This window comes from Mastigoproctus giganteus, chromosome 8, assembly GCF_048544385.1.
Source record: "Mastigoproctus giganteus isolate SK-2022 chromosome 8, ASM4854438v1, whole genome shotgun sequence".
Lineage (NCBI taxonomy): Eukaryota > Metazoa > Arthropoda > Arachnida > Uropygi > Thelyphonidae > Mastigoproctus > Mastigoproctus giganteus.
In genome coordinates, this window is record NC_143582.1 from 51333850 (window position 1) to 51349309 (window position 15460).

General features: G+C 41.4%; 1 protein-coding gene across 2 annotated transcripts in view; it reads right to left on the reverse strand.

The window, feature by feature from the left end:
• The window catches only part of kri (uracil phosphoribosyltransferase krishah), a 156187-nt gene that overhangs the window by 48800 nt on the left and 91927 nt on the right, over positions 1-15460 (reverse strand). For both annotated transcript variants that reach the window (XM_090379364.1, XM_090379363.1), the window contains exon 5: positions 15043-15204. In XM_090379364.1, the coding sequence (XP_090235490.1) occupies positions 15043-15204 (162 nt within the window). The remainder of the gene's footprint in view (positions 1-15042; positions 15205-15460) is intronic.

Sequence of the window (15460 nt, forward strand, 5' to 3'; positions counted from 1 at the left end):
GTCCGGTATCTGGCCGACAGCTTGTTGACTCCATGGATGGAAACATATTTTTTTCCATGTTGGCTCCTCTTAGCCCCTGGCAGATGGACTTTTCTGCCAAGGTTACCGGCCCCGCCACGGGGAGACAGGAGCAATGCCTGGTGTGACCAAGCAAAGTTAGTAGGAGTTAGTCTATTAAATATGAAAAAAAGAAAGGTTACTTTCCTTTCTTGCTCTCGATCAGTAGTTTTGAAAAAAAGAGCTGCTATTAAATAAAAAGATTTATTAAGGAGAAGAACGTAAAAGAGAACTAGAATTCACCTTTTGAGAATCACAGTGAAAGCACAGAGAAATCACTCAGTCACAATCGCTTGGCACCCGGGGCCGCTTCTATAGCATTTGCAATGACAGTTAGCAAGTTACAGGATCAGTCATTCAATAAAGTCAAAATGTATCTGCACAGCCATGTTGTCTTGTGGTCACAAGCTTATGCTATATGAGGTATGGCAAAAAAGTTCCTAGACTGGTGCTGTTGCAGTCAGTTCCGATGAAGTTGAAAATAAACAGAAGTGATATGTTGTAGTTCAAACTTCCTCCTACAGATTGGTGGTACAAAGATTCTCCAGTAGGCTGGCAGGTTGCAAATAACCAGTTTTGTTAGTAGTGTTAATGTTCCATGCCACAATTTTGCAATACAGCAACAAACGAATATCGAATTGTGCTTTAAACTGGGAAAATTTGCAGCAGAAACATATGAAATGTTAAAAACCTTTTATGGTGATAAAACATTAAGTCATACCAGTGTGTTTGAATGGTATAAAAGGTTAAAAAATGGAAGCAAGATGTTTCAATGACCTAAAAGTGGACATCCATCAACTCTCGAAATTTTTTTTTTTTTTTTTTTTTTTTTATGTAAAACCCCAAACACGAGAGGTGGTAGAACCTATAGTACTTAGTACCGTGCTTGGGTTGGAGGTTGAGAAGACGACAGAAGATATTTGTTGACATTGGACTTGAACTTCTGCAGACTGTAATTTTCAGGAAATATGCATGAAGGAAGGTTGTTCCAGAAAACGGCAGTTGAAGGAATAAATGAGGAAGATGATTTGATTTTGATTTTTGTGGCGCAAAAACAGCAAGGTTATAGTGCGAAAAGGAAAGATTAAAATTCAAAAAAAGATTAGACTGGTTTCTTTTAAAAAGGTTACTTCGTCTAAAGTGGCATATATATATATATATATACAGTAATACCCCGACTTACGCTACCCCGACTTACGCGAACTCGGAGTTACGCGGTTCTTGATTTTTTCGTTTGGCAACGCTGCCGCCCACTATCTTCAAGGTCGTTTTTCATATGTTATCGATATACGGTGCGACGGCGGAGAATGAGAGCGAAAGATGAACAAAATTCAACTTTGCTGCTTTTATGTTTTTTATATCAGTGAAGGGAAAAACACATTTCACCATAATAACGTAAAAACCAACACAATTCCAGCTATCGGTATAATCGCAAATGCAATTAGATCGAGTTTACTACCAGTTTATAACAGATTTCACTAGCAGAAACGCAACTGGATTTTTATTGTTTTATGGTAGTAACCCCTAGAAATGTGGGGTGTTAATAGTGTATCTCTGCCTTTATGGTGTTGTTTATTCAGTTGCTACATGCGCGCAGCTTTGTTTATGCGTATCAAGCGTGCCTCCTCGTTTTGTAATTGCGCTTTATTCCCTAAAAATGAGTAAAATACTTAAAAGGTGTGAAAAGGAAGCGTCCTGGTGAAGACACTGCAGATTCAGAGAGAAAAAGAAAAGCAGTTATCGATAAACAGAGGCGGACTGGGTCAAAAATTCTTACCCGGGAAAATTTATAGGGGCCTCATACTATGGTTTATGGCCAAAATCACACTGGCCCACCGGGGTTTCCCCGGTAAGGCTTATGGCCAGTCCACCTCTGTCGATAGAGAAAAAATATGAAATTGTGAAACGCTTTGAGCGAAATGAAAGACCATGTGATATTGCATGTGCTACAGGCCTAAATGAAGCAACGGCGAAAAGCACATGACAATTGCAAACTTGACAGGTTGAAAATTGAAAAGGGCTCAATTGTAAAGGGCTTAAAAATTTTAGAAAACATAGACTCCAACGAAGAACGCGTTATAGCTACAAAGCAAGGAATAAAAAAATTATTAGCTTGCTACGAAGAAATTCTGCGTGAAAAAAAGAAGGCGCTGTGTCGTCAGATGAATTTGTTAGATTTTATGAAGCCATCGACATCGAAATAACTTTTTTACGTAAGTCATTTGTTTTTTTTAATACATATTTTGTATTAATATGTATAAAGAACTGCAATTTTATTAATATTTTTCTTCTAAACTAGTGTTTTTGTTAGTCCTTGGTCCCAATTAAGCAAAATTTATATGTATTTATATGCAAAGTTGTACCCCGACTTACGCGAATTCGACTTACGCGATTTTCGTCGGACCCACCTATCGCGTAACTTCGGGGTATTACTGTATATATATATATATATATATATACATAAAATCAGTGCAATGATAAAAGCAAATTGTATATTTCATATGAGTGTATACATATTGATCGATTTTAAAAATTTAAAAACTGCTGACACATTGTCGTTGTCATTTAAAATCTGACTGAGCATATATGGCTCAGTCAGATGGGTAAAAGCAGTAAAACGAGAATTTATAAAACTGGTACAATCACATAAAATGTGTTGGATGGATAAAACGATGTCGCATTGCTCACACATAGGAGGGTCATCAGCCCTCAGCAAAAAGGAGTGTGTCAAATGACAGTGTCCTATGCGGAGCCGAGTAAGAACAACTTCCTCTTTGCGATCCCTGCGTAAGCTGGACCGCCAAGGATGGATCGCCCAGGCTTAATTCGACATAGTTTGTTTGTAGTAATCAGTCGATGCCACGAATCTTGCCACTGAGATTGTAGGTTACTACGGATCACTTGCCTGTAGTCTGTATAGGGGACTAACAGGTCAAGATTATCCGTCAGGGCTGCCGATTTGGCTGCAATGTCAGCCAAATCATTTCCTCTAATCCCGATGTGACTGGGGATCCAGCAGAAGCGGATATCGAATCCACTTGTATAGAGATTGTATATTATCTGCTGAATTCGGGACAGGGTTGGATGATTAGTGTGTGACATCGCTGATAAAGCCTGTAGTGCACTCACTGAGTCGGCATATATAATACACCGTTGGTAACGATGTTTTCTTATGTGATCTAGAGCTAACTCTATAGCATGCAGCTCTGCAGTGTAAATGCTGCAATCAAGGGGTATCTGCTCTGATATGGTATTATTTGGAAAGACAGCAGCAGATCCCACATAAGATTCTGACTTCGAGCCGTCTGTGTAAACTGGAAAGAAGTCAGAATGTTCTGCACGGTGTTGTGAATAGAGCTGAAGGTAGACAAAGGACGGAGTATTAGATTTCGTCACAGCCTTTAGCGGAAGTCATATGCTGGTGTGTGTGCATGCCATGGTGGAAGGGGCTCCTTTGGTGATCGAGCAACCTTGTCTACCGAGATGTTAAGCTCATTGAGTAGCTCTTGAACACGAATGCCGAAAGGGCGATTGGCAGTCCGTCGTGTGTTATAGAGATTTTCCCATCGTGGCTCGAAGACGGATGTCCACGTGGGATGGTCTGGCAGGGACTTCAGCTTGAAGGCATATTGTAGAGATAACTGCATTCGTCGAAGCGACAAGGATGGTTCAGTTGCTTCGACATACAGACTTTGGACAGGTGATGTTCTGAATGCACCAGTAGCGATACGAATAGCTTGGTGATGGATGGGGTCAAGCCAACAAACAGCGTGATTTCTGGTAGATGCATACACCTGAGACCCATAATCTAATTTTGAGCGTACAAGTGCACGGTATAGACGTAGTAGAGTGCATCGATCTGCACCCCAAGAGGTAGAAGAGAGAGAGCGGAGGATGTTAAACCCTCTCGTACACTTTGTACGTAGCTGACGAATGTGTTGAACAAATGTCAACTTTTTGTCAAAAATGAGTCCCAGGAATTTCGCCTCTGATACAACTGGAATGGTGCTTTGTCCAAGTCGTAATTCAGGCTCGGGGTGGAGGTTACGTTTTCGACAAAAATGGACGCAAACCGTCTTCTCCGGTGAGAACATGAAACCATTGGCCATGGCCCAGGTGTTAACACGGTCAATGGCTTGTTGCAATTGTCTCTCAATAACCCTCATATTGCATGATTGAGAGAATATGCTGAAGTCATCGACATAGAGTGCACTGTTTATAGTTGGAGGAAGTTGTTCAGAAATATAATTTATTTTAATGGCAAAAAGCGTAACACTTAAGACAGATCCTTGTGGTACCCCCTCCTCTTGGCAAAAAGGCCGCGAAAGGGAGGATCCTACACGAACTTGGAAATAACGGCAGGATAAAAAATTTTTAATAAAAATGGGAAGGTGACCTCTCAGACCGAGGTTGTAAAGGTCTTTTAAAATACCAAATCTCCAAGTTGTGTTGTACGCTTTTTCCATGTCAAAGAAGATGGACACCAAGTGTTCTCTTTTTAGGAAAGCATCTCGGATTGATGTTTCCAGTCTAATTAAGTGGTCCAGTGTGGACCTGTTTCTTCGGAAGCCGCACTGAAAGAGGGAGAGAAGGTCATTCGATTCTAAATACCATAAGAGACGAGCATTGACCATTCTCTCCAATATTTTGCACAGACAGCTGGTCAGAGCAATAGGATGATAGTTTTTTGGACATTTAGGATCCTTTCCCGGCTTAGCAAAAGCAAGTACAGTTGCCTTGCGCCAGGTATCCGGAAAGTGCTCTTCAAGGAAGATTCTGTTATACATGAAAAGCAAACAGTCCATGGATTCTGGTGAAAGATGTTTGATCATTTCATAATGGATGTTGTCTGGTCCAACAGCTGTAGCCTTTGTACGGGCAAGTGCTGTTTTCAGCTCATGGATAGTAAATGGCCCATTATATGGGTGGGAACCCTTCGATGTGAACTTAAGGGCCTGATTTTCAGTGTTGCGCTTTAAGACCAGAAACTCTGGGGAGTAAGATGATGTTGCAGAGATGTTAGAAAATGTTTCCCCAAGAGCATTGGCTATTGCAGTAGAGTCTGCAATAGTACATCCATTATATTCAAGGACCGATGAGGGGTGTGCTGTGTATTTACCCTTCATTTTCCGGATTTTTTCCCAGACCACCTTAGTACTAGTGGACTGAGTAATTGATGAAGTAAAACGGATCCACGATTCCTTTTGACCCTGACGACGGATGTAGCGTGCTTTCGCTCGTGCGCGTCTAAAGGCTATAAGGTTGGTCGTGGTAGGATATCGGCGGAATATCCCCCACGCTTTGTTTTGAGCCTTTTTTTGCTGCTGTGCATTGTGAATTCCACCAAGGTTTGGGAAATGGTGGAAACCGGGCAGATGTTTTTGAAACAGCATTCGCAGCTGCTTGGACAATAATTTCTGTGATGTACGTAACTGCATCATTGATAGGCTCTTGACTGACTGTGCTAAGTTCAAAATTTGCCTGATGTTGGAAGGCAGACCAGTCAGCCTGATCAATCTTCCACCGTGGTAACCTGAAGGGAAGACATGGGCTCCCACTGTGTAACGAGGTTATCACAGGGAACTGATCACTTCCATATGGATTCTCCTCCACTTCCCAAATGAGTGAAGGCAGTAGAGAAGGGGAGCAGATAGAGAGATCAATGGCAGAAAAAGTACGGGTAGGCATGTGGAAGAAGGTATTTGTTCCAGTATTTAGAAGGGAAAGGTCATTGTCATTTAGCATATGCTCTATGACTCGTCCCCTTCCATTGATGTTAGCACTACCCCACAGGGTGTTATGTCCATTAAAATCCCCGAGAAGTAAGAAAGGGGGAGGCAACTGCATTAGAAGATCATCAAGGTCTTCCTGGGAGATGTCAGTCCCAGGTGGCAAATAGATAGAGCAGACATTAGCATTAGTAGAGGCATATGATGCAAGAAAGCAAGCTTATTCAGCATCAGCCAAAAAAAAAAAAAAAAAAACACACACACCACTCCCATTTCACCCCTCCGTTCGTTCGAAATACCTGTCCAGTTGAGCTTTAAATTTGTTTAGGCTATCAACTTCAACAACAAGTGATGGAAGTCGGTTCCACCAACCAACCACCCGCTGGCCAAAGGCAAATTTCCGCACATCTATCTGACATCCGTCCTTCCTCAATTTGAATTTATGCCCTCTGAGGTGATTATTCTGAGCAAGATGAAGAATCCCATTGGCATTGAGCATGCTCAAACCATTCAAAGCCTTATACACCTCTATCAGATCACCTCGCCGGTGCCTAGTCTCCAGACTCTGTAATTTGCAAAACTTAAGCCTTTCTTTGTAAGAGCAACCCTTTGTTCCATTCACTAATCTTGTTGCCCTTCTCTGTACCCGTTCCAGCAGCTCTACATCCTTCTTGAAATGAGGCCTCCAGACCTGTATACAGTACTCAAGATGTGGCCTAAACATTGCCTTATACAAGGGAATAATCACCTCCTTATCCCTGCTAGAAAAATTCCTGTATATCATTGACAAGACACCATGAGCTACTCTTGAGACCGTCTACACTGCTCAGAGAACTTCATATCTGCCTGCACAATTACCCCCAGATCCTTTTCGTTCTCTACCACTGTCAGTGTAGTACCACAGAGTTGATACGTTGCTCTGGGGTTACTGTTTCCCATATGCAGTACTTTACATTTGTCAATGTTAAACTTCATTTGCCACCTCTCAGCCCATCTGTTCAACCTTTCCAGATCCTGTTGCAGCTGCATAGTGTCAGTAGTGTCCTTAACAACCCTGCCAACCTTTGTATCATCTGCAAACTTGGACATTAAACTTGATATCCCATCATCAATATCATTCATAAACACCGAAAACAACAACGGACCCAACACTGAACCGTGAGGAACTCCACTAATAACATTAGTCCACGTTGAGCAGTGTCCATTGATTACCACTCTCTGTCTTCTGCCACTCAACCATCCCCTTATCCATAGCAGCAATTTGCCTCCAATGCCACACTGCTCCAATTTGTGCAGCAGTCTTCCATGTGCAACAGTATCAAAAGCCTTTCTAAGATCCAAATATATAATATCAAAGTTATTCCCTGCATCCAGTTCTTTTGTGACTACATCATAGTATCCAATCATATAGGTCAGGCAAGACCTGCCCTTAACAAAACCATGCTGCATCTGAGCTATTACTGAATTCTTGTCTAGATGATCCTGCAGTGCTTCTTTAACCAGTGCCTCCATTAATTTACCTGGAACAGAAGTTAAACTTACAGGTCTATAATTACTTGTGTCAGCCTTTGATCCTCCTTTGTGAATTGGGGTTACATTTGCACATCTCCAGTCTATGGGTACCTCCCCTGAGTCCAAAGAAGCTCTCATAATTATGGCTAGGGGTTTGCTTACTTCCTTTGCTGCCTCCTTTAATATAACTGGATAGATCTCATCCACCCCAGGTGCCTTTTTTAAGTTTATCCTCAACAATCTCTCCTCCACTTTCCTCTCAGTTATTACAAAATCATCCAGCTCACTGCCAATGTTTACTTTACCAACATCATTCTCCTTCCTGAATAACTCCTCATGCGTGAATGTAGATGCAAAATACTCGTTTAGATTGTTAGCCACCTGAGCAGGATCCTCAACTGTTGAACCATCAATATCCAGTGGACCAATCTGATTCATCCCTTTCCTTCTTGAGTTTAAATATGTAAAGAACTCTTTTCTGTTTTTCTTTGCATCCTTTGCCAAGGATTTTTCGTAATCTGCCTTTGCCTGCCTAATCTCCTTTGTGACTTGGTTACAGACCAACTTATATCTATCATAGGCTTCCATGTCACCCATTAATTTGTATGTATCTCATGCATTTTTCTTCTCTGCCACATGTCTCATTAGTTCATCTGACAACCATTTAGGCCTAAACCTTGAACAATATTTCTTAGTTGGTATGTAAAGCCTGGTAGCCTCCAAGATTAGTTCCTTGAATGCTTCCCATTTTGAGTTTGCTGTTGGTGACATCATCAGTTGGTCCCACTGTATAGAATTTAAATACTGTCTCAGACCATCATAGTTACCTTTACGAAAACAAAAACCCTTCCCTTCACCTCTGATGGTAGTTACCTCCTTGAGTAAATCCCACTTCAACACACTGTGATCACTGCCACCTAGTGGTTCATTTATCTGCAGATTCTTAATGCACGAAGAATCACTACTGATAATCAGATCAAGAGTATTGCTCCCTCTTGTTGCCTCACGAACATGCTGATGTAGAAAACAATCATCCAATAAATCCACAAAAGCCTTGCTAGTGTGCGAGTGACCAACCCACAAATTCCAGTCAATATCCAGGAAATTAAAATCCCCCATTAAAGACCGTTAATAAAAATCCCACCGTAAGGCAAATTGCAACAGCTTCTATGCTAGTTGTAATTAGCAAGGGCTGCACTGGGGTCTGGTTACCCACAAGGATAGCCACTCCCCCATGAGCAGAGCCATCTGCAATTCTATCCTTTCGAAAAATTGTGATGTTGTGCATGATGGGATAGTCATTTGGCTTTAGATATGTCTCCTGCAAGCAAAAGCAAACTGGCTCGTGCTTTTGCAGGAGGGCCTTGATGTCATCAATATTTCGCCGGAATCCACAACAATTCTATTGTAGGAATTTAGCCATTATTTTGGCTTGGTGGGTCCATCAGGCGGCTTCCGAGGTGCTGAGGGCTTACTTTTATCAGTCTTGGGTTTATCTTTTTTGGGGAAGAAAGGACACTGTCCCGTGTCCATTTCTTCCTCCGCAAAGAGTTCCAAGACTGAAACTTCAGGTACCTCCTTCTGCTCAACATCCATGTTTTCTTGGGTACTAGGGGGGAGTTCCCCCTTCTTATTCTTTTCTTTCGTAATTACATTTGTTACTTGTGGAGCATTAGGAGGTACTGATATAGGAGTGGCAGCTGATTGGTTTTTCTGTGCACGTTTTTGAGAACTTAAAAGATAACGCGCGATGGGAGTGAAAGACTCCTTTGGAGGAATGGTCATGTCCGCCTGAGTTCCGACGGAACATCTCCCTGCTTTAGCTCTGCCTTCAGCCGTTGAATTTCTTTTTCTTCTTTCCACCTCTGGCATGCTCGTGAGTAGGCCGGGTGTTCTCCCTCACAGTTAATACAGGTGGGTTTTGCGGCTGAACATGCTGTTGTTTCGTGGTCCTTTGCACCGCATCGAGCGCATGCAAGGACTCCACGGCAGGCCATTTGAGAATGTCCATACTTCTGGCATTTAAAACACCGTAAAGGGTTCGGAACATATGGACGCACTGAACAACTGATGTATCCAGCTTTAATCTCATCAGGAGGTTTAGGAGAGTTAAAAGTCAGGATAACGCTCCTGGTTTTAACAAGTTTTCCATCCCTTCTCTCAGTAATTCTCTTGACGGCAATAACTCCCTGTGGTTTTAATTCGGAGCAGATTTCCTCCTCGGTTACATCGAGAAGGTCCCACTCCGAAATGACACCTCTCGATGAATTGAGTGTTCTGTGTGGTGTCACTGTTATGGGTATTCCTCCGATTGATGTTACTCAGAGTAGATGTTCAGATTGCCTGTCATTTTTAGATTCAATCAAGAGATCCCCAGAACGGAGCCTCTTAACTGATTTGGGTGAACCTGCTAACCCATCTAACCCTTTTTGTATAAAAAAGGGTGACATTTTACCAATCGGTTTTTCACCGGTGGAGTGTATAATTAGGAACCTTGGAACAGGCCCTGATGGTACTTCAGTTCGCTGCCTCTTTTTAGCATTAATGCTATCTGTATCTTTGTCTATAGTTTCAGATAGGAACCGGGTTGGGGCCCCTGAAGAAATAGGTTTATCAGGAATCAGAAATTTTATTTGGTTCAGTGCCCGGGCTCGCTACCCACCACGGAGCCCAAAGGGACGCCCACTACCCGGCATGCAATAAATGCGCTCGGGAGTGGAACGCCAGGGCTACCCAGACACCATACCCTGGACACTGCTCGTCGTGGACTAATGTTATTAGTGGAGTCCCTCAGGGCTCAGTGTTGGGTCCTTTATTGTTTTCTGTATTCATAAATGATATTGATGATGGTATATCAAGCTTAATGTTGAAGTTTGCAGACGATACAAAGGTAGGCAGGGTTGTCAAGGACACTACTGACACTATGCTGCTGCAACACAGGATCTGGAAAGGTTGAGCAGATGGGCTGATAGGTGGCAAATGAAGTTTAACATTGACAAATGTAAATTACTACACATGGGAAACAGCAACCCCAGAGCAACGTATCAACTCTGTGGTACTACACTGACAGTGGTAGAGAATGAAAGGGATCTGGGGGTGGTTGTGCAGGCAGATATAAAGTTTTCTGAGCAGTGCAGACGGTCTGCAAGAGTAGCTCATGGTGTATTGTCGATGATATATAGGAATTTTTCTAGCAGGGATAAGGAGGTGATTATTCCCTTGTATAAGGCAATGGTCAGGCCACACCAAGAGTACTGTATACAGGTCTGGTGGCCTCATTTCAAGAAGGATGTAGAGATGCTGGAACGAATACAGAGAAGGGCAACAAGATTGGTGAATGGAACAATGGGGTGCTCTTACAAAGAAAGGCTTAAGTTTTGCAAATTACAGTGTCTGGAGACTAGGCACCAGCAAGGTGATCTGATAGGTGTATAAAGCATTGAATGGTTTGAGCATGCTCAATGCTGATGGGATTCTTCCTCTTGCTCAGAATAATCACTTCAGAGGGCATAAATTCAAATTGAGGAAAGACAGATGTAGGATAAACATGAGGAAATTTGCCTTTAGCCAGCAGGTGGTTGGTTGGTGGAACAGACTTCCATCCGTTGTTGTGGAAGTTGATAGCCAAAATAAGTTTAAGGCTCAGCTGGACAGGTATTTCGAACGAACGGAGGGGTGAAGTGGAAGTGGTTTTTTTTTATTTATTTTATTTTATTTATTTTTTTTTTTTGCTGATGCTGCATAAGCTTGCTTTCTTGCATCTACTAATGCTAAGTAATTCCTCCACTAATGCTAAGTAATGCTAATGCTAAATGCTAAGAGTGAGCAGCTGTTTGGAAGAAAAGTATTGCCAAGACTGAAAGAGAAAACCAAGTTTTTTAGATACAGAGGAAGCAATATTTGTACTGTGCTTGTGCCAAGAGAGATTAGAAGTCAAGGTAATTCCCAAAAGAGATACATCATTTTGCCTAGAAATCGGAGTGTCACTAAAGATAAGCACAGGAGCAGAAGAATCCGTTTTGCGAGATATAAGACAAGACTGAGTTTTAGAAGGGTTGAAATCGACTAAGTTGTCTTTGCCCAACTGGAGAATTACCTGAAGATCGGCATTTAAGGAATTGGTAGCAGATTTGAGAAGAAGTTGAAGCTGATTGAGCAGGACAAGGTTTCTCAAAATGGAAAGTGGAATGCAATGTGCTATCATTGTCAAAACTGTGGATAGGATTTCCAGTCAATGGAAGAAGGTCATTAATATACAAGAGGAAAAGAGTGGGGGAAAGAACTGAACCTTGGGGGAACAGGCATTAGTGGAGACGTTAGAAGACAGAGAGCCATCTACCATCACCCTCAGTGCACGATCAGAGAAAAAACTGGATAACCAATTACTAAAAACAGTTGGCAAACCATAAGATGGAAGTTTGTTTAGAAGACCTTTATGACAAACAATCAAAAGCCTTTGAGATGTCAAGAGCAACTACTTGTGTTTCACCGAACCTTTCCATTGAATTAGTCCATAAATGGGTAACATAAGCCAGAATATCACCAGTGGATCGACACTGACAGAATCCATCTGGCGATCATTGATCAGATGGAAGGTTTCTAGTAGTTTAAGAGTTGGCGGTTAATTGATTTCTGCATTACTTTAGAAAGAGTAGAAGCAATTGCAATGAGATGATAATTGGATGGGAGGGATTTGTCACTCTTTTTAGGAACTGGCTAGATATGAGCAAATTTCCAAGCAGAAGGAAAAACACCTTTGGAATAAGAAAGTGAAAAAAGGCGGCAAAGAATAGGAGTAAGTTCAGGAGCACAGGATTTGAGAACAAGTGAAGAAATACCATCAGGACCTGGAGCTTTCTTAGCATCAAGATTCATCAAAATCCTTCTGATATCCTTTTGATGGAAGACCACAGGAGGCATTGAATGGAGCATATTGGGAATGGTAGGAGGTGTTTTACCAAGATCATTAATACATGAGCTGGAAGAAAAATGGGATGCTAGCAGGTCAGCTTTATCCTTGGCTGAAATGACAACAGAACCATCTGGTTTGGACAGAGGTGGGAGCAGAGATGGGCAAAAGTTGCAGCCAATAGCTTTGGCAAAAGACCAGAATGCTCGGCTACCATTAGAGCAAGAAGCAAGTTTTCTACTCTTAGCCTGTTCAAACTCTAGTTTGGACTGGTTAATAACTGCTTTACAATTGTTGCGATCTTTGGTGTAGGCAAAAAATGAAACTGAAGAATTAGAAACATGCCAATTATGATATGCAACATTCTTCTCTTGAACAGCCTTAGCACATTTATTGGAAAACCAAGGTGTAGATAAAGGACGAGATTTTAAAGTGGAGTGTGGGATAAAGGATTCCATTCCTGCAAGAATAATTTCACTGAGCAAACATTGACATCAGAACTTTTGAAACAGTAATCCGACCAAGGAAAAGATGAAAATAAGTCTCGCAGTTCATCCCATTTTGCATTCTTGTAAGGCCAAACAACATGAGGTTGGGAATAGCCATGAGATAAAGGTTCCATTGGAGAAGAGACAATCACCAAGTTGTGATCTGAAGTGCCTAAAGGGCCTCTCACTTCAACCGTGTACTTAGAAGGGTTGTTTGTGAGAAAAAGATCAAGCATATTGGCTGTATGATTAGGATTGTCTGGTATTCTTGTAGGTAAATGAACAATCTGTGCAAGATCATTAGTAATTGCAAAAGCCTCAGCATCTCGACCAGCTGGGTCGGTGCAACTAGAAAACGGAAGCTAGCTGGAGTTGTGAACATTAAAATCACCAAGGAAAATTACCTCACTGTTAGGAAAGTTGGACTGCAGAAAGTCAAATTGCAAAGAGAGAAAGTCAAAGAGCTCCAAGTGATTAGTGGAGTTGGGAGAACGGTAGAAACAACAGATGAATTTGACACAATGAGGCAGAGAGGTTTTAAGCCAGAGAAGATCAAAGAGAGGAGATTCCAAATTGCTAAGTCTTTGACAGGGAATATCAGAATGGACATATGCACAAGTACCACCTTTGGGGCAAAAAGAATCATACAGCGAATAATTTGGGCATCTGAGATGAGCAGTAGTTGAATTAACCAATAAATGAGATTCTGTCGGAAAAAGTACATGGGATTTGGCACACTGCAAGTGGAAATGGACATCGTTGAAATTAGAATTGAGACCGCGTATATTTTTGAAACGAATTATGAAGTGCTTGGGAGGTTTAGATCTTTTCGCAGATAAGCTTGCTCTATTGGTTTGACAATTCATGGTGTATTCAATAGTAAGAAAAAGTGGGTGGGACATGCTGTATGAAGTAATGAAATTTTTGGATATGGCGTACATGTGGTAAGAATATACCCAGATCCTTGACATAACGTGGCCTCGACAATGCTCCCCGCATACACACTACTCGGACTCCCTCCAGTCACTATCTGGCAGAGTAGAGGTAGCAAGATTATACACTAGCTGATCCGGAAGCTTCCTAGAGAGTTACCAATAGGTTCGGTCCAGTGTACTAACTAGTGACCAGGCTGCAAACACCGTTTTAGAGCTGTACCCTCGAAATGTAAGGAATATTGGACCTCGCCACGACGTTCTTCATAACCTCAAAAGTCATCAATTATACTGCATGATGGAAGAGATAGGGAAGGGTTGACCGGAACTTAGCTCTAGAGACTAAACATGGGTTCCACTACTTCAAGCCTCCAATAAGCAAAGTGGTGGTATTTCACCGGTTGATGAGAGTCATCTACCACCTAGTACTGCCTGGTAACAGAGGGCCGGTGTTCCTCCATGTGGTGTGGGTGCCACACCTCGACCCCTGCTTACGTTGGTTCACACCTGGGTGGTCACCCACCATGTACTTGTGCATGGAGGTTATACCCAGGATTACTAACAGTCCCACCATCGTGAAGGTGCAAGCAGAGGATTTGGCTGTCACAGACCGTCCTGACTTTGCCGAAATTGGGACCCCTTGACTTGAGTGTCACCCGAATATCAGTTCCATCAGCGTTTTAGACTCACAGGTAGTGAGTACAGCTTGTCTGGCATATCTGAGAATGAGGACAGAGTTGCAAAATTTGGGAAACTGTGGCAAGAGACTGTCATTTAACCCTTAGAATGTGATGGCTGATAAGTTGGATATAAATAAGGCGATGATTCGTCAAATTCTGTATAATGATTTAGGGAAGATTTAGGTCTGTGCAAAATTTGTGGAGAAGAGCCATATTCAAAAATAGTTTGAAGTGCATAATGGGAAATGTTGAATTAGTATTCTGATTTAAGTTTAATACAACAGATATACAGCAGAGAAATTTTACTACTGCCAAACAGTATGCCAGGTTCATTAATCAACTTGTAATAACAGAAAACCACAGAGAACAATCACATAGCAGTATTAAGCAAACTCTGCACACGGGAGGAGCACATATAGTTCACAATATGGACCATATGTGTGCTCCTACTGTGTAAGGCCTTATCACTGGTGACATCCAGTCACACAACTGACATACTGCATCTAATCCTAGCATGCAGATTTCATTTCATTTACTTGTTGCTGTTTTTTAGATTATTTGTTCACTGAACAAAATTCACAATTATTAAGAGATGCTTTGTGATTAGTTCACATTTATTAATTAGTTCATATAAAACATTTTCACATAACATTATTTAAGAATTATTTTTAACATGTAGTAAAATGGTAATTTTTAAAGTATCACAATAAACACATCTAAACATGGCAGACTTACTCATAATTGGATACATCAGCAACACCTTTCTAGCTGATATATCTTCTGGGAACTTTGCATATACTACATGGGCTTCATGCGTGTCTTCATCACTATGAATCAGAATTTTTCCAATACGTATCGAACGACAGCAGTCTCGTAGACCTTGTTCCATTGCTTCACCTATTACGATCCCAAAAGAACAATTAAATATGGCATTAAATATGAAAAGTGCAATCCAAAAATCTCCTTAAAACCAACTATCGATGCAATTCATGAAAAATATTCCAAAATAATGTTGCATAACTTTAAAATTGCATATAAATTCAACAAATAGGATGGAAAAAATTAACTTATTCCACAGCGAAACAACAATCTAACCAATATAAAACCTGACATTTCGAATGTCAACTTTACAGCTAATGTGGAAGACAATTAG